This window comes from Aulonocara stuartgranti (genome assembly GCF_965226115.1).
Source record: "Aulonocara stuartgranti genome assembly, chromosome: 1".
Classification (NCBI taxonomy): Eukaryota; Metazoa; Chordata; class Actinopteri; order Cichliformes; family Cichlidae; genus Aulonocara; species Aulonocara stuartgranti.
In genome coordinates, this window is record NC_138939.1 from 13,368,949 (window position 1) to 13,393,573 (window position 24,625).

At 38.8% G+C, this 24,625-nt stretch overlaps 1 protein-coding gene across 3 annotated transcripts; it reads left to right on the top strand.

Moving 5' to 3' along the window:
• Positions 1–18,949: 18,949 nt before the first annotated feature.
• On the top strand, positions 18,950–23,141 carry LOC309709564 (uncharacterized protein). Of its 3 annotated transcripts, none has more exons than XR_014277537.1 (6): positions 18,950–19,297; positions 20,116–20,281; positions 20,399–20,455; positions 20,876–21,050; positions 22,566–22,731; positions 22,884–23,141. XR_014277537.1 is itself a non-coding variant. In XM_082538259.1 (6 exons), the coding sequence occupies exons 2-5, from the start codon at positions 20,234–20,236 to the stop codon at positions 22,729–22,731; spliced, it is 459 nt and encodes a 152-aa protein (XP_082394385.1). In that variant the 5' UTR covers positions 18,950–19,297; positions 20,116–20,233; the 3' UTR covers positions 22,884–23,140. The 3 variants fall into 3 exon arrangements, 2 of the variants coding, with proteins under 2 accessions (XP_082394385.1, XP_082394386.1); XM_082538259.1 differs by having other exon boundaries at positions 20,399–20,468; positions 22,884–23,140; XM_082538260.1 differs by lacking the exon at positions 18,950–19,297 and adding an exon at positions 19,409–19,654 and having other exon boundaries at positions 20,399–20,468; positions 22,884–23,140.
• Positions 23,142–24,625: the final 1,484 nt, after the last annotated feature.

Consider the following 24,625-nt stretch of genomic DNA (forward strand, 5'->3'; position numbering starts at 1 on the left):
ATCTTCTCCAATGGAAAATGCCTGAATTCTTTCAATGAGGCCAATGCGAGTACCAACTTTTCTTCAAATAAACTAGACTTTTTCCACTTATATAGAATGAAAGGGTCTGTGAAGTTAATCTGATATTATTTATCTGATATTTAAGGGGCCTTTTTTACCATTAAAACAATTTTTCACTAGCCTTTTGCATTGCCTCTGTCCCATGTTTACAAGCAGCGGCCAAGAGCCCACTAAACAACAGCTGCTTTTATGCTAATATTATGCTAGCTAATGTTAGACTTCACTGTCTAAAAAAACAACAACAACAAAAAAATGTCACGTTTTCCCCCTGAGGTGCGAATCTAATTAGATTTGCACCTCAAATGAGAGTTTATTCAGACATTGGCCAAATGTGACCTTCACTGACTTATCAACCTTCGACACCTCAAGAGCATAGCAATTTTAAAATGTTTAAATATATTATAAACTATTATCAAATATCTGTTTTTTTATTCCTGATTTATTCCTAAATGTTTGTTTTATTGAAATACAGTGATCCCTCGTTTATTGCAGGAGTTACGTTCTAAACATAACCTGCGATAGGTGAAATCCAGGAAGTAGCCAGCTTTATTTTTACAGTTATTATAGATGTTTTAAGGCTGTAAAACCGCTCACTACACACTTGATACGCTTTTCTTAGACGGGCATGAACATTTTCACACTTTTCTCTCTTGTTTAAACACCATCAAAGTTCAAACCTTCGTAGAAAAATAAGTTCAATGTTATAGAATGAAACCAAAGATCAAACCCTGTTTTCAGGCCGAGAACATGGGAATAGAGCAGCTGCCAGAGAAATCAACATTAATGAATCAATAGTACAGAAGTAGAGGAATCAAGAAGAATGAGTTGAGTAAAGTTTGACTTATCTGACTGTTTTGTTTCCCTTAATGCACCTTATAATCTGAAAAATACGGTAACTTCTACCTTCATGTCCAGAAGTCCAACTTTTTGTGCGATGGTTAGAATCTTCCTCTGCCTTTTGGGTGCTACCGCAGGTGCCTTTGACGTTGCAAAACGTTTCGTTTTTTGTACACAAATAGCTGTAGATAAATGATGGCTTAATGGGCCTTGTTTTTGCACTGTAAGTTTGCATGGACTCACCAAACTTGGACAATAGAATATTGCAAAAAAAACATGATTTCTGCAGGTGGTAGTATAATGGTGTAGGAAAGGTGGAGGTCCTGGCAGATTTCAATGCTGGGAGTGTCATGGTTCGGCTGTGTGGCAGGCAGGAGAGGACCCAAACGCAAACTCACGGAGACAAAACGTAAACTCAAAAACACAGCTTTAATGCTGGCAAAAAGTGAAACACAAAACAGTACTAAACTAAACTGGGAAAGCTAAACATAAAGTATACCAGGAACCACGGGGAGAATCACACACAGCATGAGGGAGAACGCGACACAGAACTGAGGGAGACGCAGACATAAATACACCAAGGGTTAACGAGCGGAGTGGGAGCACATGGGGAACACAGGTGACACTGATAATAATCACGAGACATGGCAGGAGTGAACACAACACTGACGGGAGAGGTGAAACAGGAAGTACAGAGGTTCAGACAGGAGGAGAGAGAGCACGAGTAGAACACCAACATAACGGGCAGGGGAGACACGGAATAAACACGAAAGGGGACGAGGGCTCATGAATACACAGAGGGGCACACAGGGGGTGAGAGTCACAAAGGGAAAGCACTCAGGGAACAACACAACAGGGCAACTCAGGAAACAGAGCCTAAACAGGGAACTGAATACAAAGACACATGAGAACTAAGAATACTGGGCCAACATGGCCCAGGATCATGACAGGGAGACAGCTTTGAAATCTGATTAAGAGTCTGATTAAGAAAAACGCCCTGTCCTATCTTAACCTCAGTGCCATTTTGTTTGTGACCTTCTGTGATAACTACAGTTTGTCAACAATGAACACCACTTGACACTAAGAGGGCCTAGTTCACAAATTGATCATTGATTTTGAAATCATATCATATCAGTAATATCATCAAACCCATGTATTCACTGCCATTTAGTATTAATTTTTAGCAAAGAACCTTGTGTAAAAAATCTTTTAATAATATTATGTATTGTTCAAAGATTATTAAATCCCCATATTTAGTCAAATGTGAAAAGCTTTTGCTTTTCATGATAGCTTAAAATACTGGATATCTATACTGATATGGACTGTATAATCGGTTTGAAGTGAAAAGATGCTACATTTTTTGATGGAAATGAAAATCATTAACCTAAAGCCGGCTGAATTCAAAGACATCCCAAACACTACAAGGGAAAATATGATGATGGAGGCTAGTCCATTTTGCACACATTTCAACTCAAAGTGGTACACAGCAATTTGTGTGGCCACCACATGGTTGTAGCATATCTGACACATTGGGGCATGATCCTAACAAGACAATGCATGATGTTCTGGGGGATCTCGAGGTGCAACCTGATGGATGAACTGGAGGATGTCGGGCCCTCAGGCCACTCTCAAGAAGTCTGTTTGTGATTTGTTGGTCACCAGTGCCCAGCTGAAGGTCATCTTGTAGGGCTCTAGCACTGCTAATCCTGTTCCTCCTCAGGACTAACTGGGATATCTTTGAACATCAGGACTTGGAAATGTTCACAGACGGTGTCCTCTGCTATATAAAACACTGCATAGACACTGTTACAGCAGTCAAACGGATCCGGGCTTATCCCAACCAAAAGCCCTGGATGACCCGGGAGGTCAGGCAGCTGCTGAAGGAGAGGAGCATTGCGTTCAGGTCTGGCAACAGGGATTACTACACCACAGCCCGATCCAACCTGAAGAGAGGCATCAGAGAGGCAAAGGGGGACTATAGGAGGAGGATCGAGGACCATTTGAAGAGTAATACCAGCCGGCAGGTGTGGCAAGGCATCCAGCACCTAACCAACTATAAGATCAATCTCGGAGCTGCGGACGGTGACCTGGAGCTGGCAGAGGAGCTGAATATCTTCTTTGCCCGCTTTGAGACCAGGGTACCGGAGGTATTGGAGCCACAGCAGCAACACGCCACCCATAGCAGCACCACCCTCACCCTGGAAGAGCACGAGGTGAGGCGCATGCTGCAGGCTGTTAACCCGAGGAAGGCGGCGGGTCCTGATGGTGTGCCAGGTCGAATATTGAGGGATTGTGCAGGACAGCTGGCTGGGATCTTCACCAGGATTTTCAACAAATCCCTCGCACAGGCGACTGTCCCACTCTGCCTGAAGTCCTCCACCATAGTCCCCTTGCCTAAGAAGCCCCACATCACCGGCCTGAATGACTACAGACCGGTGGCACTCACCCCAGTGGTAATGAAATGCTTTGAGAAGCTGGTCCGCAGACACATCACAGCAGCCCTGCCCCGCAGCCTGGATCCACACCAGTTTGCCTACAGAGCAAACCGATCCACGGAAGACGCTGTAGCCACAGCACTCCATGCTGCATTAACTCACCTGGAAGAGCATGGTAGCTATGTGCGGATGCTCTTCGTGGATTACTGCTCAGCTTTTAACACCATCCTTCCACACAAACTGGTGGCCAAGCTACAAGACCTGGGGCTTCCATACAGCACCTGCATGTGGATCAATAGCTTCCTCTCGGGCCGTAGACAGAGAGTCAGAGTTGGCCATCACACATCCTCAGCCCTGAGTCTCAGCACTGGCTCACCCCAGGGCTGTGTGCTCAGTCCACTGCTCTACTCTCTCTACACACACGACTGCACTCCTCGCCACCACAGCAACATCTTTGTGAAATTTGCAGATGACACCACAGTGGTGGGGCTCATTTCCAAGGGAGACGAGTCTACGTACAGAGACGAGGTGGAGCAGCTGACGTCATGGTGTAAGGCCAATAACCTCCTCCTCAACACTTCAAAAACCAAAGAACTCATAATAGACTTCAGAAGGAAAAAGGCAGAGATCCAACCACTATTCATAAATGGGGACTGTGTAGAAAGGGTGGCAAGCTTCCGCTTCCTGGGAGTCAATATAGAGGAGAACCTTTCCTGGAGTGTGAACACCTCCGAGCTGCTGAAAAAGGCCCAACAGAGACTGTACTTCCTGAGAATTCTCAGGAGGAATAACATCACACAGAGACTGCTGGTGTCCTTCTACAGAGCCACCATTGAGAGTGTTCTAACTTACTGCATATGCATCTGGTACACTAGCTGCACAGGGGCTCAGAGGAAAGCACTCCAAGGGATCATTAACACCGCCCAAAAGATCACTGGCTGCCCTCTCCCCACACTGGAAGTTCTACACAACGCCCACTGTTTTAAAAAGGCCCAAAACATCATAAAAGACACCTCACATCCTGGCCACTCCCTGTTCGAACTGTTGCCCTCAGGCAGACGGTACAGGGCAATCAGAGCAAGGACTAATAGACTCAAACACAGCTGTTATCCAACTGCAATAACACATCTGAATACTACAAAAAAATGTCCATCACGCCACTCTTGTGTTAATCTATGCACGGTCTGAAGCATGTGTGTGGGAATGTATGTGAATGTTTTACTGTTATATCTTATTAGTATTTTAAGTATTCTATCTATTTTATTTATTGAATTTTATTGTTTTATTTATATTTTGATATTGCTAGGGATGATGCAATGATCGGGGACCATTCTTAATTTCGTTGTTCTCATGACAATGACAATAAAGTTTCTGATTCTGATTCTGATTCAGAATATCTGCGAAGTTTAATTAACTAGACATTGTATTCTGATTAAAAAGTGTTACTTAAATTTTTTGGGCAGTGTACTGATCTGATGATTATGGACAACTGCTGTCAGTGTTTGTGCTTATGCATGCTACTGAATATGCAAGCACACAAATTGCTGCCAGGACAAACTCTCTGCCTTTCCCCCCACTGTATGTGAGTGCATTTCCTTTCATTTCACATATTCTGAGGAATAACAAAGACCACTGGAGCTAGTAAATTGGCAATCACACAAATATGCCTTCACCTCAATATTTAACGAGTTGAGCAAATTAGCCATACAAAGCAATCCACTGAGCTTTTGCTTTCCACTTTGCTGATATACATGCAGAGCAAAGCACCTAACAGAGAGCTCATTACAGCTGAGCCAACACTTCTAACACTGGATCGGTTAAAAGTACATTGTACTGTGCACACAAAAATCGAGAGAGTCACACACAGACACACATACAGATGCAAAAATAGGTTAGGTTCACTGCAACAATATAACGTTATACCATATACACAAAATTCTACCATCAAATGTGAGTTTGTATTAACAAACTACCAAAGAAACTGAAATACTGAATACCTAGTCTTATGTGTATGTGTTTGCAATAGCGACAGTTGAGAAAATGATCATTTCTTAAATCAGTCAAATAACAGCAGCCCTTGATTGGTGATCCAAAAATATTGTAAAATAATGGAGGTATGTGTTTCTTGACTGTTAATGAAAATGTAGACTGAACCTTGACAATGCTCTGAATCATACTATAACTTAATTAGCTTGTTAAAAACTGGGATTAAGGAAACACTTAATCTCACATGAAGGGTAGTTTGTTAAAACAACTGATGGTCATGAAATATACCTAGTAAACTACCAGTGGTGCATAGGGTGTTGCTTAAGAGTGTTAGCCAGATTATTATCACACACACACACACACACACACACACACACACACAGAGCACATCAATTGATTAAAAAAAAGGTATTTTGAAAAGCTGTCGACCCATTTCCTTTTAGAATTGCTTAATTTAGCTTAGATGGCAGATCAAACGAAATGAGGCAGAAATAAATTTTTCACTCTATTCCATGCAACCGTGATAATGAAATGCACCTGATTAATTGACTATTGGCAACTATAACCATGTATAAAAAACATATAAACAGTTTATAACAGTAGAAGTTTTGGTAGTTTACTGGTCAGAAACATTCAGGTGCATTTTGACACTGCCACAATCTATCTAGGGTGGACACCCCAACAAATTCACCTGAAGGTCACACTACATAATCCCCAAAGAAATTGCAAAAAAACCCCAAGTGCTACAACTCAAACCCTACAGGATTCAGTTAGAGTGTTAAATGTTAAAGTTCATGACAGCACAGTCAGAAAAAGACAGAACACATATGGCTTGTTTGGCAGGGTTGCCAGAAGACAGACTTTTAAAAACCCCAAAGACTCTAATAAAACACGGCACCATGGCTTAATTTGAAAAGATGCATCTGAACAAACCATAAAACTTTCGGAACAATGTCCATTGGATAGACAAGACCAAAGTGAAAATGTCTGGTCATATTTTACAGCGGCACATTTGGTAAAAAACAAAGCACAGCAGTATAAACACCTCATACAACAACTCATATCATCAACCTTCCATGGTAGTGCAAGGGTAGTGATTTGACAACAACCATACCAATACTGCTACTGTAGATGCATCTGCTTATCAATTAAAACAAATATATATACTATGGACTACACTCTACTACATGGTACCTAGCTCTTGGGGCCTGTGCACCTTGTTGTCACTGAATCATCCATAAGCTGCTCTGAATTAGGGCTGCCATGATTAGTCGACTAGTCACGATTACGTTGACTATCAAAATCGTCGACAACTAATTTAGTAGTCGACGCATCGTTTGATGCTTTGTAAGATCCCAAAAGACGCAGGAATAAGTAGTAGGATTTAAGAGTGTAATAACGGACTGAAACAGAAGATGGCAGCACTGCATGTACAAGGATGCCAGCTGCCGGTAAACCCCGAAGAAGAAGAAGTAGCTCTGTCCCAGAATTCATAGCGCAGCCCAGCTCAGTTTTCAACAATGGCGGCAGCTAGTTAGTTTTAATATTACTCTTATTATCCTTTCTGGGTTGCAAAACGTTTAACATATTTTCAGACGAGAATGTAACTGTGTAAACCTCAAATATCTGCTCAGTTTATCAGGACACCACATATTTTCAAAAGCGCTCCGACGTTTTCGGAGACGTCTGTTACCCACTAGCTCGATAGCTAGCCGGGGGCAAGGCTCACTAGAGCCCGTGAGAACACCGGACTCCCGGCAAATCGTTTTCAAATCCACCGCCGTCTTTCACTACTCAGGTTAAACATATATAAGTCACTTAGATAACTTAAAAATGTTATTGTTTGGCTTTTTGTAGTATTTTATTTGTTCCTGAGTAAATCGGTTTGGCTGAGATTAAAGTTATAGTTTTTACACAGCTGAATAGACGTCAAGCAGACAGCTGATTATCAGAAGTGTGAGATGCTCGAGAATATACTCCAGTGTCCTGTTATATTTTAGATAGCAAGGAGTTTATTAAACTTCACCGAAACAATCTGCAAATTTCATTAAAATTTAATAAACTATCATCTTGTCTTTATTTTTAGTTAGCACATACCTTAAACACTTAAAGCTGTGAGCTAATGATAGTTATATATGCTGGTGCAATAAGCTGTACGTTTTACGTCCAATGGATGCATGATCTGATTGGTCGACTAATCGCAAAAATAATCGGTGACTAGTCGACTATCAAAATAATCGTTTGTGGCAGCCCTACTCTGAATACCGAAGTATTCCAGAGTCAAATCTAAAGCTGTGTGTCCAACAGCTAAATTTGGCAAAAATGATCCGTATCACACTAGTAAAAAGCAATCAAGGTGTTGCAATGTCCCAGTCAAAGTCTAGATCTTAACCCGACTGAAATGCAATGGCTGGCCCTCAAGAGAGCTATGAATAAACAATAAACTGAAACAACAATGTAAAGTAGAATGGGCAAAGTTCCTCTAAAAGGATGTGAGAGACTAATAAAGCCATTCAGAAAGTAATTACCCACGTTTTTCTCTGCTAAAGTGGTTCTACAAGCGACTGAATCATGGGTTGTACTTAGCTTTCCACAAAATTACATAGAGTTCTATGAAAATCTTTTTTTTTTTCAAATGAATGTAAATAATATATAGTAAAAAGCTCTGTTTTTAAAAAAAATACTCAATTGGAACTGTTAATGGTCTTAAGGGTTCTTTGAAACATTCTGTTCAAAACCATGTCACAGGGAAATTTTCAGCATAAGAGTTCATATTAGTTATAGAGTCCCATTAGTTTTCTATTGAGTTACCTCCATACTTTTCGTTTATGAGCACTTGTATTTATGCAAAAATGTGAACAACTGTGTGTTTAAGCAGGAACAAAAGGTCTGGCAGAGAAATCCTTCTGTTTAAATACGATATCCCTGTCTAAACAACTACTCCATTTCAGTCTGAAGTGTAATCCTCTGCACTCACTCAACTAAAACCAATTCACAATGCTCGGGGGAGCCTTCTCCCACCCTCCACCTCCCATTTTCTCTCTTTTACTCAACCTCGTATAGATTCATTGCGTTCTCATACAAAAAGATCTATTTTTTTATTTCAACAAAGATATAAAGGATAGATTGACAGATAAAGATTGATTCCACAATTCTAATAGGCCTTGTCTATAATGACACCCCCTGCCCTTTGTTTAGACAAGTAAGAGGATCAGGGTAGGTGGCAGAGGGACCTTTCAAGGTCACCTTATGTCCAGCCATGTGCTTGTAAACACCTGTTTTATTGTTGCATATGCTTCATATGCTTCTTTTAGTTGTTGTTGAACTTACTCACACATTTAGATCACATCAATTTGTGTGCGTATTCCCAAAAGAATTGATTTTGGAAGAATTATATGAAAGAGTTAGTATAGTATAGTATATACAAAATATACTATGTATGTTTTGTAGTTTCCTTACACAAAACTGTTAAAAATGTACATTTTATGATGTGACACAGCTACGTTTTGTATTACAATTTAAAAAAATATATAAAACTTAATTTAAGACAGGCGTATAGTTTTGGTTGATTTGGGGCAGCAGTCCCCACGGACCTCTACCAGTCCATGAGTCGCTTGGTACCGGGCTGCGAGCGTTGAGGCTCGGGTGTGATTTTCAGGGTTTTTATTGTTAACTTGGTTTCCCTGGGTCTTTTCCTGTGTTGTAGTTGTGTGTCTTATTTTGAAATAAATATTTACATGTTACCATAGTGAACAGAGAGCATTAAGGGGCAGAGAGGAGGATGTTACTCTCAATGTTGTTGGTGCAAGAGGACGCTGCTAATAAAGTTACACAATTACACAGCGAATTCACGTTTATTATTATATTTGCAAAATACCACACTTTTTGTCTTGGTCGTATCATTTTATTTTGTTGTATTTATCCGTGACACCTCAAAGTCCGGTCCATGAAAATATTGTCTTAAATTAAACTGGTCCGTGGCGCAACAAAGGTTGGGGACCGCTGATTTGGGGGCTCTTTTTTTTTTTTTTTTTTTTTTTTTTTTTTTTCTAAATGACATCAGAAACAGCAGTATGCGACATTACGTGATGGCAGAGCTTCAGTTCATCCTTTGTCTTTTTTTTTTTTTTTTTTTTAATAATAAATAGGACAGGGGGAATGAATGAGAGAAAGAGGGGGAGAGAAAGAAAGAAAACCAAAGGGGAGAAGAGACGGTGAGAAGGGGGGGAAGAGAGAGAAAAAAAAAAGAACTCCTGGGTCACCTGTATGGAGAAAAAAAAACAAACAAACAAAAAAAACAAACAGAGGAGACAGCAAACAACAAAGAGCAACATAATAATAGAGAAAACAAAGCACCATCACAATAAACTAGCTAGTCATAGATATCAATATTTACTAAATAATAAACGATATTGTGCAGCACGCAAGATAGACAGCGCACAGTGTGCTTTGAGGCAGCAGCCAAGAAAGCTTTAGTCCGCGTCTGTGAATACCCATGTGTGCATACCTGTGTGGATCAGCATGCTTGCATTCCAAAGGTTTCTCCATGTAATGATCTGCTAGGGAGTGTGGGGGGGCCACAGCCCCGTCCTCCAGGGTGTGAAGCGGGTATGGAGGAGATCAAAACTCCAGACATCCAGAGGCCCCCAGAACACAAGAGACCATGGAAGACCAACAGAGGGGCAGCCGCGCCACTGTTCCAGTAAGAGCTGAGGAGAGTCCCAGATGAGGGCTCGCCCAGCAGCCGCGGAGCAGAAGTCAGGGGGAGTTGCAGTGACGCGCCCGTGAGCTCCGCCGGCCCCCAGCTGTGCCTGAGTGACCGAGCCCCAGGCCGAGAGTCTCCATTGTTTGAGTAAGCATTGTGCTTCATGACCATCACATTGTTGCTTAGTAGAGTTCAGTCAGAACAAGCAAGGAAAGCAGTGCTTGTCCAGAGAAGTAAAATGAAAACCTAGGAAAGCTAAAGTAATATTACATAAACCTGTGCTTGGTTATGGGAGACTGATGGAAAACTGATAGAAGACCAGTGTGCTATGCTGAATCTCTTTTCACTGCTCTGAGATCAGTTATAATCCATGCATTATTATAGACACACCAATTCCTATGAAAAAAGAGGTGGCACTAGCAAATAAGCCAAGTGATTTATAATCTTGACAGATAGGTTTGTGTATAGGAATAGGAATGTGTAAAAACAGTAAAACCGTACAGGTTATTGCCTACTTTTTAAAATTACAGTTGGCTAAAACAAAATTTAAAAACCCAGTTTAAAAATGACTTACTCTAAAAGTACAACATTGAAAGTTTATCACACCATCCACACTGATCTACCTCAATATGTAGCCCACTCTGGCGTTCATGCTCAGGTCTGAAACTTTTGCTTTTCTTGTACTTAATAACATTTGACTTTGGAGAATATGATTCGTTACTGTAGACTAAACAGAATATAAAGCATTTAGAATAAGCTTGTTTTAAAAGCAACAAATGTTGGGTGTAACAGATTCCAAAGTAATGTGTTATTATGATCACATTACATTTTTCAATAATGCAGTATGTAATGTTACTGTACTAAATTCACTAATTACATCAGAGTTACGATTATATTGTTAGTTCCATTACAAAGGCTCTTTAGTTATCTGCGCACCATGTATAGAAATAAAAAAACCACATCAATTGTGCTTTTTTTCCTGACTGCTTATGCAATCAGCTGAATGTCGTTTCTGAAAAAGAAGGAAAGAATGACAGAAGGAAAATGGTGTTGCCATCTACAACTTGTAGATGACTCCACAAGGTGATGGACAGAAACCACTGCACTATGCTCCAACAGTGGTAACTGGCTCACAGTTTGTTTTGGGGGGGGGGGTTGACTAATGATTTTATTGTTACTTCAGGGCACACAGCAAATCTTGCTCTGCCTCTCAGTGGCCACCTGGATCATTGAAAAAGTAGTATCTTCCATCACAGTATTATTTGTGTACACTTACATTTTTGGAAATAAAATAACTATACTTTTCAAAGATGTAGAAAATTCTATTCCAAGCTACAAAACATCCATTCCCTTCATCATTCCTTATCTTCATTTGGCATTTTTTCTTTCCCTGGCACTCTCTTTGCTACCGTGCCACCCCAGTTCTTGGCGGTAGCCCTGCTTGCTGTCTCACCCATCTGTTTCCATTCATTAGGACAGGATCCGCTTCTCTGCTCTTCTGACACCTTTGCACATCAGGCTGCACAATATAATTAAACAGGGTTGTGGGGGAATGATTTCTGAGCTGAAGCTATCTTTTTCCTTTTCCATCTACTTTTGTTCTTCAGTTTATTGAGACTGCATTGTGTTACTCGAACTGAGAAACTACAATGTGCCTTTATATAATCTAGTGTTCAACATTCTCCTTTTTAGGTCATTTGGGTTTTCATTTAAAGAAAACAACGTCTAGTGCATTTTGTTCAAAGGTTTAGATTGGCATGATTAATACTCTTTCCAATCTATTAAAAAATATAATAATGTCAAGAAACAAACCCAGATTTTTTCCATGACATAATTATAACTTTTTAAATCATATCATGATAGACTAATGCAGTATTTGCCAATGCATGCAAAATTAGACTTTAGCTCTGTTAAAGGTAATGTCATCATACTGCTGTATAAAGTACAAGTCATACAAAAGTAGGAAGAAAATCAGATGGGTTCCATTGATACACAGCATAGTTTGCCTCCTATCCTTTAATTCTAATTTTGTTTTCAATATAAATTATTTTGCCACTTGCAGAGAAAATAATTATTGTTAGGATAACTGGATCAACAATTAAGTGCTTTGACATTATAGAGGCTCATTAAAGCATGTATCTGTGATGCACCCACACAGACACACTTATTATGCCTGTGGGGGAGTATAGATTATGAAGAACAGACTTTTCTCATTTCATATTGACACAAATGTATGGTTTTTATTAACATATTATTTTTATGCTCATTTTAAATTTAATGCAATATGTTGATTTAAGATTTCTCAAGATGTAATTTGAAAAAAAAATAGGAGAATACATTATCACTTGTAACGTTGCATCATTAAATGACTCGGGTAATCCAGAGAAATCTTTGTACAGAAAGCGAAAAGCCAAAGCTATATTTAATGGTTACAATCTTTTGGCCCACAGGCAGCTTTTAGAAATGCTCAGACCACACACAACACTACACTACAGGAAAAAGAGAGATAGAAGGAACAGTCGAGAAGGAGAAACGAGAACATTCTGACATTACACTGAATTACTGTCTGTCTCATTTGCAGACATACAGACACAGAGAGAAGCATATTTCTAATCACATTCTGGGCATTGGGTAGTGACCACCAGCCAATATGACAGACTGGTGTGAAGGATTCCTGGGGTAGAAGGGCAGCTTGTAACCATGGGGAAGATTCTCTGCCTTGATTTCTTCATCAGCAGGTGCCAGGGTCTCCTGACACATGGACACATGCAGCCAGTTTGCACACAGAATAACACATATGTGTGTATACACACTTGCACATTTGATCCCATCCAAGTGAGGGTCTAAGACCTTGTGTTTAGGTTACATGCTGAGGCAACCCCTGAACTGTCCGTATGATGATTTGGATATACACCTGACCTCTAATTTTTTTTTGCCATTCTTTCTTGTAGGGTAGGGCAACATATTTGAATGTTTACAAATATTGATAAAGTAATCTGTCCTGCAACTTGTAATGACCTAATTCTAATATGTTTTTGGTGCTCTAATTTATCAAATTATTTATTTTTTCTTAAGCAACAATTTGGTAACATTTGTCTTTAGTTTACCAGTTAAAACAATACTTTAGGAGGAGGGAAATGATATATATGGGGTAATTAAGTTCATGCTTGCAAGGAAAACAGCTTATTTCAGAGCTTGAAGCCTAATTCATTAATTTATCTACCCATAAAGAGTCTCTTTTGTCTTTGGGAACTTGAGGATATCTGTGTATTACACTTGGTTATCTCCTCTCTCCTATGGATTCTCTGTAACATGCAGCATAGAGAGGGATGAGTGGCACAGGAAGTCCCTAAAGTAAATGATAACAACCATGCATTATGAATCATCACATAGGTGAACAAGACTCAGTGACCTTTTGGACCAGTGGTGGGGACAGCTGAAAAAAAGTCCCTCAACAGAACCCCCCTCCCCGCAGCTTTTATTTATTTATTACACCAGGATATAGGTGCACCAGAAGGGATGTTTAAGAATACAAATGTGTACTTGAAACTTAAAAAAAAAAAATACAAATGGAATTTTAATTTTATATCTTCTGCCTTATTTAGTCAGTTTATACATTGCTTTACTTCCCATTCAATATACATTTATCATCTGCCGTCTGCATTTTTTTTTCCAAATTCATGACCACATCAACCTCCTGAGGAGACTTTAAACTGCCATGGATACTGTCTAATTTTTCTAAGGCCAACGAGAAACTCTGAATGAAAGAATTAAACTGAGGAATTATTAGTCAACCCATGCAAACTGTTATCTTAAATGTAAACTAAGTAGTTTTTAATATTGGTATGTTTAAGGCAAAACCACATACCTTCATAATACTATCAGTTAATTAATTTATATTTATTTTGTAAACTTTCTGTGAAACTTTGTTGTCATATGATGCATTTTGAAAAATAAAATTAATATTTTTGACGTCCAGGCAACTCTGAGGGGTAAAGCACTGGGAAAGCCAAAGGAAAAAGGATTTTATTAAATAAGACTATGAGTATAGGAATGAAATTTGGATTGGATTAGTAGAAGACCATTTGATCAGATTTAGACTGCGTAACTTTGTGAGTGATGTAAAAATGTTTATCTCGGTCAGGTATAAAGAAGACACTTAATGTTCTTTTCTGATATAAAAATATGACTACACAGCAAGAGCTGGGTTTCAGATTTCATTTGTTTGCCCATCACGTCCTTTTCACAAGTGCTAGGATGCCTGGCTGACCCATAGACCCTCCTGGGTTTCCTTAAGACACAAAATGAGGCTTATATTCAACTTTTAACCTATATAGCATTTATAAACCATATATATTTTAATGGACAATCAGCTTCCAATATTAGGTATCTGCTGATGCCACTTCATCTTCTCATTGTTTGTGTTTGCAGGGCTATTTCTCTGAACATCTGAGTCAGGCTAAAAATGAAAAAGCATAATGTCAGCAGTGACTATTTTTAGAGCAGTTAGTATTAAAGATTGATTCTTGAATGCTTGTTGAGCCAAACAGTGTGTCAGAAGTAAATATTAACCCTTGGTAGAACCTGGGACCATTTCGTGGCCTTTCCGTTTTTTAATTCCACGCCATTTCCACTGTGTTTAATGGAGTATAGCCAAATTTTCAAACATGTATTTTTTTCCCATTTTATTTTAAAATTTCAGTCTGAGTTTTTTAAATGAGCTTAAATGGCTGAATAAAAGGCATACATCCACTATCGAACCTCGTGGCCGATTTGTGCCCCATTGAAACCCTTTATAAACGCTATTTTTCACGCCAGAAAAATTAAGGTCAAATCGATCGTCAGGTTTCCGGCTTAGGTTTTGTTTTGGACTACAGGCCTTGGAGTTGTAATTTTTTTATTTGTCCACCGGGTGGCGCCCTTGCTCCACATGTGACGCCTGCTGGAACATACACATGTTCTCCAGCGGCCTGCTCGAGACAGATACCCGGAAAAGGCACACTAATTTCCCGCGTACCACAGCAGCCTGCCCCGCTGCTCGTTCCGGACCATTTTCTACCCTTAGGTTCGTTTGATTTTTTTTTTTTTTTTAAATCAACAGGAAATGACGTATTTGTTTTCACGTGGTAGCGGAAGTGTGTGCTGCAGACACGGGAACCGAACCATATGCTCCGGCGCTGCGCGAAACACACCCGCGGCAGAGGCACTCCTCCCCGGGGGAGCAGGAGCAGCAGCGCCGCCTGGGGACATTTTTGGCTTCTGGAAAAAAAATTAAAACCGGATCGAAATTAATGTTCGTGCCAATCTTTTGTCCATCTAAAGGCCTAATTATAATAACAATAAAATATTACTTCAAATGTTTTTTTTGGAAAATATTTTATGTTTTATGTTTTATGTTTTTGGGGCAAAAAAAGCAGTGCGCTCATGTGACGAAACCGGGATATAAAGGGTTAAAATCCGCGAAATGTAATTAAAACTTGACATGAATATTTCAGGGAGAAGTAGTTTTAAAAGACTGACCAATTTAAAGTGAAAAAAAAAATTAATATTTAATATTTTTATTGCACTTTTTGGGCGTGGTCGATAGTGTGCATTTTATGAAATGCGCTCCTGGAAAAAAAAATAAAAGGCGATCGAAATGACTGTTGGTGCCAATCTTTAGTCCATCTAAAGGCCTAATTATAATAACAAACAAATATTACTTCAAATGTTTTTTTTGGAAAATATTTAGTTTTTTTGTTTTTTGGGGCTAAAAAAACAGGGCGTTCATGTAATAAAACTGGGATTTAAAGGGTTAAAACAATGAAAATATAATTAAAACTTGACATGGATATTTTAAGCAGAAGTAGTTTTAAAAGATTGACTAATTTAAAGTAGAAAAAAATATTGATATATAACATTTTTAGAGCACTTTTGGGGCGGGACCATTTTTGGTCCCGAGGTTCACGAAAGGATGGGATTTTGAGGTTTTACCAAGGTTAAAGTTAAGTTTAATCATGATTATTCCCTTCTTTTTAGAAATAGAATAGGTTTGGAACATAGATAAGCTGCTGATCTAATGGACAGCCAAGCAGCTTCTCACAAAGGTCATTTCATGGAGTGCTAATAGAAACCACCCATATATAGGCACATATATAATGTGCTTTGTGTGTGCAACTGTGTGTGTATCCCACCATTCCTCTTGTCCAAACTAAAGTTAGAAACATGTTTTCAAAAGCTTTCAGAGTTTTTGCTCACATAACTAACAGCAAATAAGTACAATTTATTTATATAGCATGTTTCATGACAAATATCACTAAGGTACAACACAAAAAAGACAAAACATTAAAACAAAGTTACCAAAAAGCAAGTTTAAAAGGATGAGTTTTAACTGCTTTGTGAAAGAGACCACTGAGTTCACAGATCTCAAGCTCAGAGGGAGAGAGTTCCCGTTTCTGTTGCAAAGGTTTCAGTGACCTGCTGGGGACATATGGATATGAAAGTTCTGTCATATATGCTGATGCTTGTCCATGCAGAGCTATAAAAGTTAAAACATGAATCTCAAAGTGGACTCTGAAGTTCATAGGCAACAACTGACTAGTATGTGAGTACTTAAAAGATTTAGGCAAACACCTAAACACAACAGAGCCTACTGAGCAGCCCCAGGCAGTTCAGCCTGATTCTCCTGCTTCTTTAGAGCTACCTTCGCTGCATGAACCCAAGTCTGTGGGTCCAACTCCGTCTGCGAGTCAAGAACTCGAGCTAGTGGATCCTGCTCCGTCTGTGAGTCTGGAGCCTGAGTCAGTGGGAAGAATACTTTAAGGAGCTCACAAAGGAAAAAAATACGAGACACTGTGGAGGACAGATGAAAGACAGTCAGGAAGTGCAGAGGATTAGTAAGGAGGAAATTAAGCTGCTATGAAGAGGGTGAAGAGTCGAAAGGCAGTTGATCTTGATGACATAACTATGGAGGTAAGATGTCTAGGAGACAGGGCAGTGGACTTGTTGACCACACTACTTGACTCAAGATCAAGGATAATGGTGCAGAGCTCAAGTAACTACAGAGGCATAAACCTGACGAGAAATACCAAGGTATGGGAAAGAGTTGTTGAAGCAAGTTTAAGAAGAGAGATGATGATCAGCAAGAAAGTGAGCTACAGATGTGATGTCTACTTGATGGCTGATGAAGAATTATAGAAGTGTAGGTCAGAAGGAATAAGTACATAAGAGGGACAGCTCAGGTTGAGCAATTTGGAGACAAAGTTAGAGAGGCAAGTTGAGTTTGGACATGTGACCTCAATGTGCACTACTTGTCCAGTTTTGTACTAAACTTTTCAGCAGTACACCAGTGGGACAATAGGAGACAATGTAGGAAAAACTATGCTTAATACAAATTAATTTAATACTGTTAACTTGGGAATATGAGATGATGGGCTTCTGACTTTTTCTAAAATAGGCTTATTCATCAAATACAGAATTTTGGAGTGTGTGGAATCAAAAGAAAAAAAAAAATGTTTGCTTAAACCTAGAACCACAGTGGATGTAATTTTGACCCCATAGAAATGAATGTAAAGAGCTCTAAACTGCCCGAAGTAGTCAAAATTCATATATGGCCTAACTGTGATTTGCTTACATGCTTCTAATTTCATAAATAATGAGTGCTAAACAATGCGATGAAAACTACATTTTATTGTTTACTTTTCAGCTGATCACCATAAGGACAGTCAGCTGTGAATGACACAGAATAGTTCACCAGAGCTGCTGAGGTTACAGGTACTGCACTTCTAATTAATCAGCTCATCCATGGTGTCCACTCTAAGGGCATATTATGATTTGTTCTTGTGTGTCATATAACAACATTTTGTCATAAGTGCCACTCAACTATCTGTCTTACAGCCTATAATGACAGTTTTGAGAGGATAAGGCTGAGCAGGTACTGCCACATCTAATTAATTACTCATACTCAAAATATTTATTTAATAAAGGATGTCAACTGTAAGATTACAGTACCATTTAGTAATTGAATTATCTGGAGTTAGAGTCCAGACAATACCTACTGTACTTATAAAAATCATATCTTCTTCAAAATTAGGTATGTTAACCTTTGCTGTATTTTTCACAGTAAAATACCACAAAATGCCCAGTAACTAACCTGAAAACATTTCTACAGTTAATTACTGTAATTTGCTTTGCATTATGGGTATATTAAGTTTATTTACATTTGCTTACTGTATTTTTTAAAATTGCGGTAGTAGTTATACCTACCGTTAACACATTAGTATTATGTGATTTGAATGGTTCATCATACTGTTTGTGTATTTTTACTCTTTCAGTGGTTGGTTGCAATAGTGCATTACATTTTAACTCTTTCACTGCCAACCATTTCCAGATTTTCCTCCAACCTATGCCATTTGTCAGTATGATACCAGTGAAAGTATTATGGTTTTGACTTTTTAGGGGACTTGCCTGTGTGTAAGGTTCAAGAATTCTGATCATCTAATCTGCTGCATGCAGTTGTATGCACATGCACAGCTGCTGCAAATGTGTGCTTGCCACTGCGTTGCCATAGAGATCAATTCAAGTGACAGCTGCTCCTGGGGAGAGGGGAAAGAATGCAGAAAGGCCTCCTTGTAGGGAAATTTTATAAAGCAAGGTTCTCCAAATCTCTCCCAAAATTCTGTGTTTTCTTAATTGACTTCCATTCATATGTAAAGACTATAAGGTTAACTACAAATAAAAAAAGCAGAATTCACATTGCTGCATCTCCATCACTTATCTCTGATTAACCCTGAACAAGATTCACATTTCCTTTTGTTAATTTTTTTACTTGTCACTATTCTGTTGTTGGATTTCACTTAGGTTGTTGCTGCTGTCTGTTTTTGTGTAATTTTGTACTTGTGACAAGTAGTGAATAAAGTTATTTAAAAAAGACGCAGAAAGGCGAACTTCAGTCAGTGGAGAATATTGTAATAATTTGGCGGAGGCTTCTCAGTCGAGCAGTAACTGAATTGCTCATTTACTGAACGTGCAACATGTACAGAACTCTTCTGGGAACTAGTCAACCCAACTTAGTGAAACACACACTGAATGCATGCTGGCCCCGCCCACCCACCTACCTCTACCAACCACCACTCCATATCCTGACTGACATGACCTGTGATCCAGTGATTGACAGGAGAGGAAAGACAGGCCAACTTTGTTAACTCTTCATTACGATATGCTCGAGAGGACAAAAGATTTTGCACCTCGTTATTGTTGGACCTCTGTGTGGAAACTGCAAACGGGACGTCATAAGGTAATGCAAAGGACTCTCCTACCTAACATACTCGTTTATTAATTCTTAAGAGCATATATATTTTTTGTGTGTGTGGGGGGGAGGGGGGGCTTAAAATCGGTGTTAGCTTGGTCGAAATAGCACATTAGCTGAATTATTCTGGAAAAAATAGGTTGTGTGTGTTTTTTTCTTTTCTTATTTAAATATATATTTAGATATATATTTTCCACGGGGATCGGCGAGGAACACAGGCGCAACAACAGTCTTTGTCTTTTTCCCGCCGAGTGTGGTGCATTGTCCTCCTGTGCTTCTGTTCTATGACTATTGAGAAGCTGGCCACGCTAACAGTGGGACATTTAGCTTCAGCTAAAGCAGCAGGTAAAAATACACATTTAATGAGAATAAAGAAAGACAACTCTTTTTTTTGGAAATTTAGAGACTGCTAAAACAATCTTATCCAGTTTTGAGCTTGCTCATGTAGGTTAGCCTGATTTATTTAATTTTGTGTGAGCTGCAGTACACAACATTAAAAAGTTAATATAACATTAGGTTGGTGGCGCGAGGAACTCCAACCTAAGTTTAATATTTATTATTTTTTTAAGTGGGAAGGGGAGCATGTTTTTTTTCCTTTAATACAACGTCTTCCAGGGTCTTTTTCATAGGAAAACCATGTAACGTCTGTGTTAGGTTGGTCAAAAGAGCAATTAGTTGAATTATTCTGGAAAAGATGGGTTGTGTGTGTTTTTTTTTCTTTTATTTACTTATGTAAATATATTTTTCAAGGGTTAAATAAATGCAACATTAAATTAACAATTGTCTCTCTGTCTTTTCCCGCCCAGTGTGGTGCATTGCAAGCCAGAGACTTCAGTGGAACAAGGAGATTGAACATCTGCTACTTGAGTGCACAGTGCAAAGCTGAACCACAACCAGATCGCCACAGCAGCCATCCTTCTTCTGATGAAGTACTTCCAAGAAAAAGAGGACTCAATCTTCATCTTGGCTGACGTAATTATATTTAAAATTTTACACATGCACTCTCAATACTGTCAACATAAACAAAGGAAAAATATTTCAATGATTTTGGGTATCATCATTCAAATCAGTTCCTTTTGTGTTTTAAAGGCTTTTTCCACCAAGATGTCTGTTGAGAGAGAGATGACCTTACCCATCACACCAAGGGTAATAGCGCTTGGTAAGTAAATAGTTTCAATCCTCTTGTAATATTTTTGTAAAAAATCTATGTAATTATTGTGGTATTTGTACCCACAACAACTTACTTAACAAGGATTTGTCTGTTTTATATTGTATAAAATAGAATACACACAGTTTGCTGCTGTTTCTCTTATTATTTATTATACACAATGACCAACAGGAAAAAACAGCCTAACATTTCAGCACAGGCCAAAATGCCAAAACATTAGGCAGTTTTTTCCTGTAATTGATCATAATTTTCATTACATAATAAATAATAAGAGAAATAGCAGCAAACCGTGTGGATTCTATTTTTGTACAGTGTGAGGCCTGCTATCCAGCATTCTTGTGGAAACCTTATTTGTAAGGGTGAGCACATTGTCTTATTGGACTCTTGTCTGTTTTTAGGGAATAATTTCATGTCTGCAAGCCGCTGGATGATCAGTTTGGAGGGCAAGACATTTTATGAGCCTGAGCAGATGCATGACTTTGCCAGCACCCTTGCTGTCTTCTTTGCGTCATACTACGTTTTCAACCTTGAGTATCAGGAGTCAGCGTCCATCACACTGGAGATGATACAGAGGTAAATACTTTACACCATTTAAGAATGAAATATATGTGATAGTTTGACTACAGTTTAGAGCTGGGCAATAGAACGATAACGATATGTATCGCGATATAACTTTTACTCGATAGAGAAATTAAGCTATCGCAATAGACCTCGCCGCTCTTGTCCTCTTAAAAAAAAAAAAAAAAAAAAAAAAAAGGTCAGCCGATCCAAATTCAGTAGCGCAGAGCTGAACCAATCACAGCCGCAGCGTCACGTCGCGTGACTTGCTACGTACAGCACAAGTGCCAAGCCGCACGTGTGTTTGTTTGGGAAGCAGCCAGCGCATAATGGAGGAAATGAGTGTGCCGACTAGAAAAATCAACCGAGCGTGACCGAAGAGAAAACCGATGATGGTTCCAATGCCGGAGAGATTGTCGAACGGATGAGCCATAGAAATTCCGTAGTTTGAAGGTATTTCGGCTATTTCAAGTCTGACAAAAAACAGAGTAGCGTGCACTGTAAATTGTGCCGAAAGCAAGTCTGGAAATACAATAAACTGGTGCATGCGTCACACTGTGCGCCACGTTATTGTTTCGGTGAAATGAATTTCTACAATACTGTTAATTCTACTCTCTGCAGTGTTTAAATGCTTACATATACACACAGTTACTGTCCCTCCACACATACGACTCGGTTCTGCTTCTATGCCGCAGCTTTGTTTACTTTTTCCCACCGAGGCTTCTAGACTTCTGATTGGCCAACATTTCTGCACGGTTAGGAATCTAGCGCCACCTGCTGCTTTGGCATGTTCATAGCAGCGTTTTCCTTCATTTCTGCCTTTATGTGTGGACGGGATTATTTTTTAAAACGAAAACGGAAAATCTCCGTTTTCAAAAATACCCGTGTACGTGTGGACGTAGCCTCAGTCTCTGACTGGAAGCGCTAATTCGTCATTCGGCTTTTGTCAGACTAAAGTAACTGTTAAAACTGTTTGAAAAGCTAAGCTATACAACAAGGAGAGATTGAGAATTTCCTTTTAGTTCTCAGTTTATTTGATATTGACAAAAGTTAGTCAGTTTTGTCTGTTCTTCTGTAAAACAAACTAAGATTTATTTTTTAGAATTAATATTTTGTTTCTAAGTGGAATTGACAATTTAGTCTGTTTCATTTGTTCTATTTTGAAACTTAAACGCTTTAGCGACTGCCTTTTGTGTAGTTTGCAATATTTGCCTTTATTTATCTGAAAAAGTCTCATGTTCCTTAAGTACATCTACCCTGTTGAACTTATTATGGGAAATAAATATTTAAAAACAAGCTGCTGATTATTTCACATTTTACTTGTGAGCAACGGCACATTTAAATCTTACAAATATAGTTATTTGGCTTATATCGTGATAGATATCGTTATCGCCTGAAATGAAAAAAACATATCGTGATATGAAAAAATCTCATATCGCCCAGCTCTACTACAGTTGCAGAAACATATAGGTGATTGCTGTAATGTATGTTTTAATTTTGAAATTAAAGCAGCCTTTTTTCCGTTAAAAGGTTCTTTGTGAGGATCAATCCAGACATGGGAACAAAATGCCCTTCAAAACTTGGTACAAGCCGCAAGACAGGTTGTGTTGTAAAGAGGAAGGTTACAAGCATCAGCCCTCGGATCACCACCTTCCTCCAGCGGCTCTCTGAGTTTGAATGGAGGACTTCCAACTAGGTAAGAATACAGAGATGATAATATCTTTTACATAGCTGATAATTATATACATACTGTACACACATCCATACAACAGTATGAATGATCTCAGACAGATGTGAACAAGTGAATAACCTGAGCAAACATGAATATTGATGATGTGTCTTTGACAGGTGGTGATAAAGACTACGCTGAACCCGACCATCCTGGTAACGGAAATCTAAATCCCATGTCACATTCTATTTCCTGGGACCCACTGATAATTATTAAATTTTGTAAATGATTTTTGTTTTACAATTGTAATAGTTTATTTAATGTTCATGCTGGTGGGTTTGTCCTGTTTTTAGTGGAATGAAAAACTGTTTTCCTTAAAAAAAATCAGACACAGAAAGGTGAAGGACTGTGTAGTTTTCATGTATGCTTCTATTTATTTTGGTTATTGACATTGTTTTTATTCAGTTGAAAAATGTTTTTCTTGTTAAAAAAATTTATCAACAATAAATGTTGGTTTAATTCACTATTCTGAGACTACTTTATTGAATTATATTGTTTTTTGTAAATGTTCTTATATTGAATATGAATGTTAATATTATTTTATATGCTGTAAAACACAATTACAGTCTAAACAAATTATACTGTACACAATTACAATGTTATACCATAAACCACATTTGCAGTACAGTGATACTATAAAACTTAATCACGGTAAGTCTTTCTAACTGTAAACCACGTTTACAGTAAAGCTGTTATACTGTAATATATGTTTACAGTAAAGTGGTTGAACTGTAAAACATCACAACAGTAAAGATACTGTAAATCAGTAATTACAGTAACTTACTGGCAATAGTGTTGCCAGTAAGTTACTGTAAAAATACAATAAAATGTCTAATTCACATTGGAATAAATGGTAAATGGCCTGTATTTGTAAAGCGCTTTACACTACATTCAGTCATTCACCCATTCACACACACATTCACACACACGTGATGGCAAGCTACATTGTAGCCACAGCTGCCCTGGAGTGCACTGACAGAGGCGAGGCTGCAGGACACTGGCGCCACCGTGCCCGCCGACCACCACTAGTAGGCAACAAGTGAAGTGTCTTGCCCGAGGACACAACAACCGAGACTGTCCGAGCCGGGGCTCAAACCGGCAACCTTCCGATTACAAGATGAACTGCCAACTCTTGAGCCATGAGCCATGATCGACCTAGATTAGGAGTTATAAAAACATAAACCAAAAAACCTCACTCACCATAACAAATTCTGTCAATTCATATACTGTAGTTCACTGCAGGAGATAATTTGCACAAGCAGCACTATCAATGTGGCACTGCTTGTTTGCTTGCTCCTTTTTAATTTAGTAGTGCATGGTCACTCACTAACAACAAGTGCAAATTACTTGATTTTCTAGAAGGAAACTGGCAGGCTGGAGAACATGAAATCTCACTGTGTCTGATGTTTGTGTGAAAAAAGATTTTCTTAGGTCACGGTAGTTTGTGTATATGTCTTTCCTGCATTAACTATTAATGATCTGCACAAGATACGTTTAAGTGGAGGGTGAAAGGAAACTGAGTGTGAAAGCAGAATAAAGGGCTGGGGTACATTAAGGTAGAAGGAGTATCAGGGGTTGGGAAGGGTATCAAGGAGAGCGTTGTGACATTTAAGGGGTATTTTGGTTTACGTAGTTCAAAATTGAAAGTACAGAACTGCTTTGTTCCCAAAGGAATAATGCAATTGTAGGGATTTATTTTATCAGTTGCTTATGACTAAAATGTCCAGCGTTGTGCGTATGACTCAAAATGTGAGGAAATTTTGCTGTCAAATATAAGTGCCATTATTACGTAGCTTTAAGCTGAACATGCAATAAATCCGCATGGACTACTAACCTAGTTCCTAAAGAAATATAAGTTTCT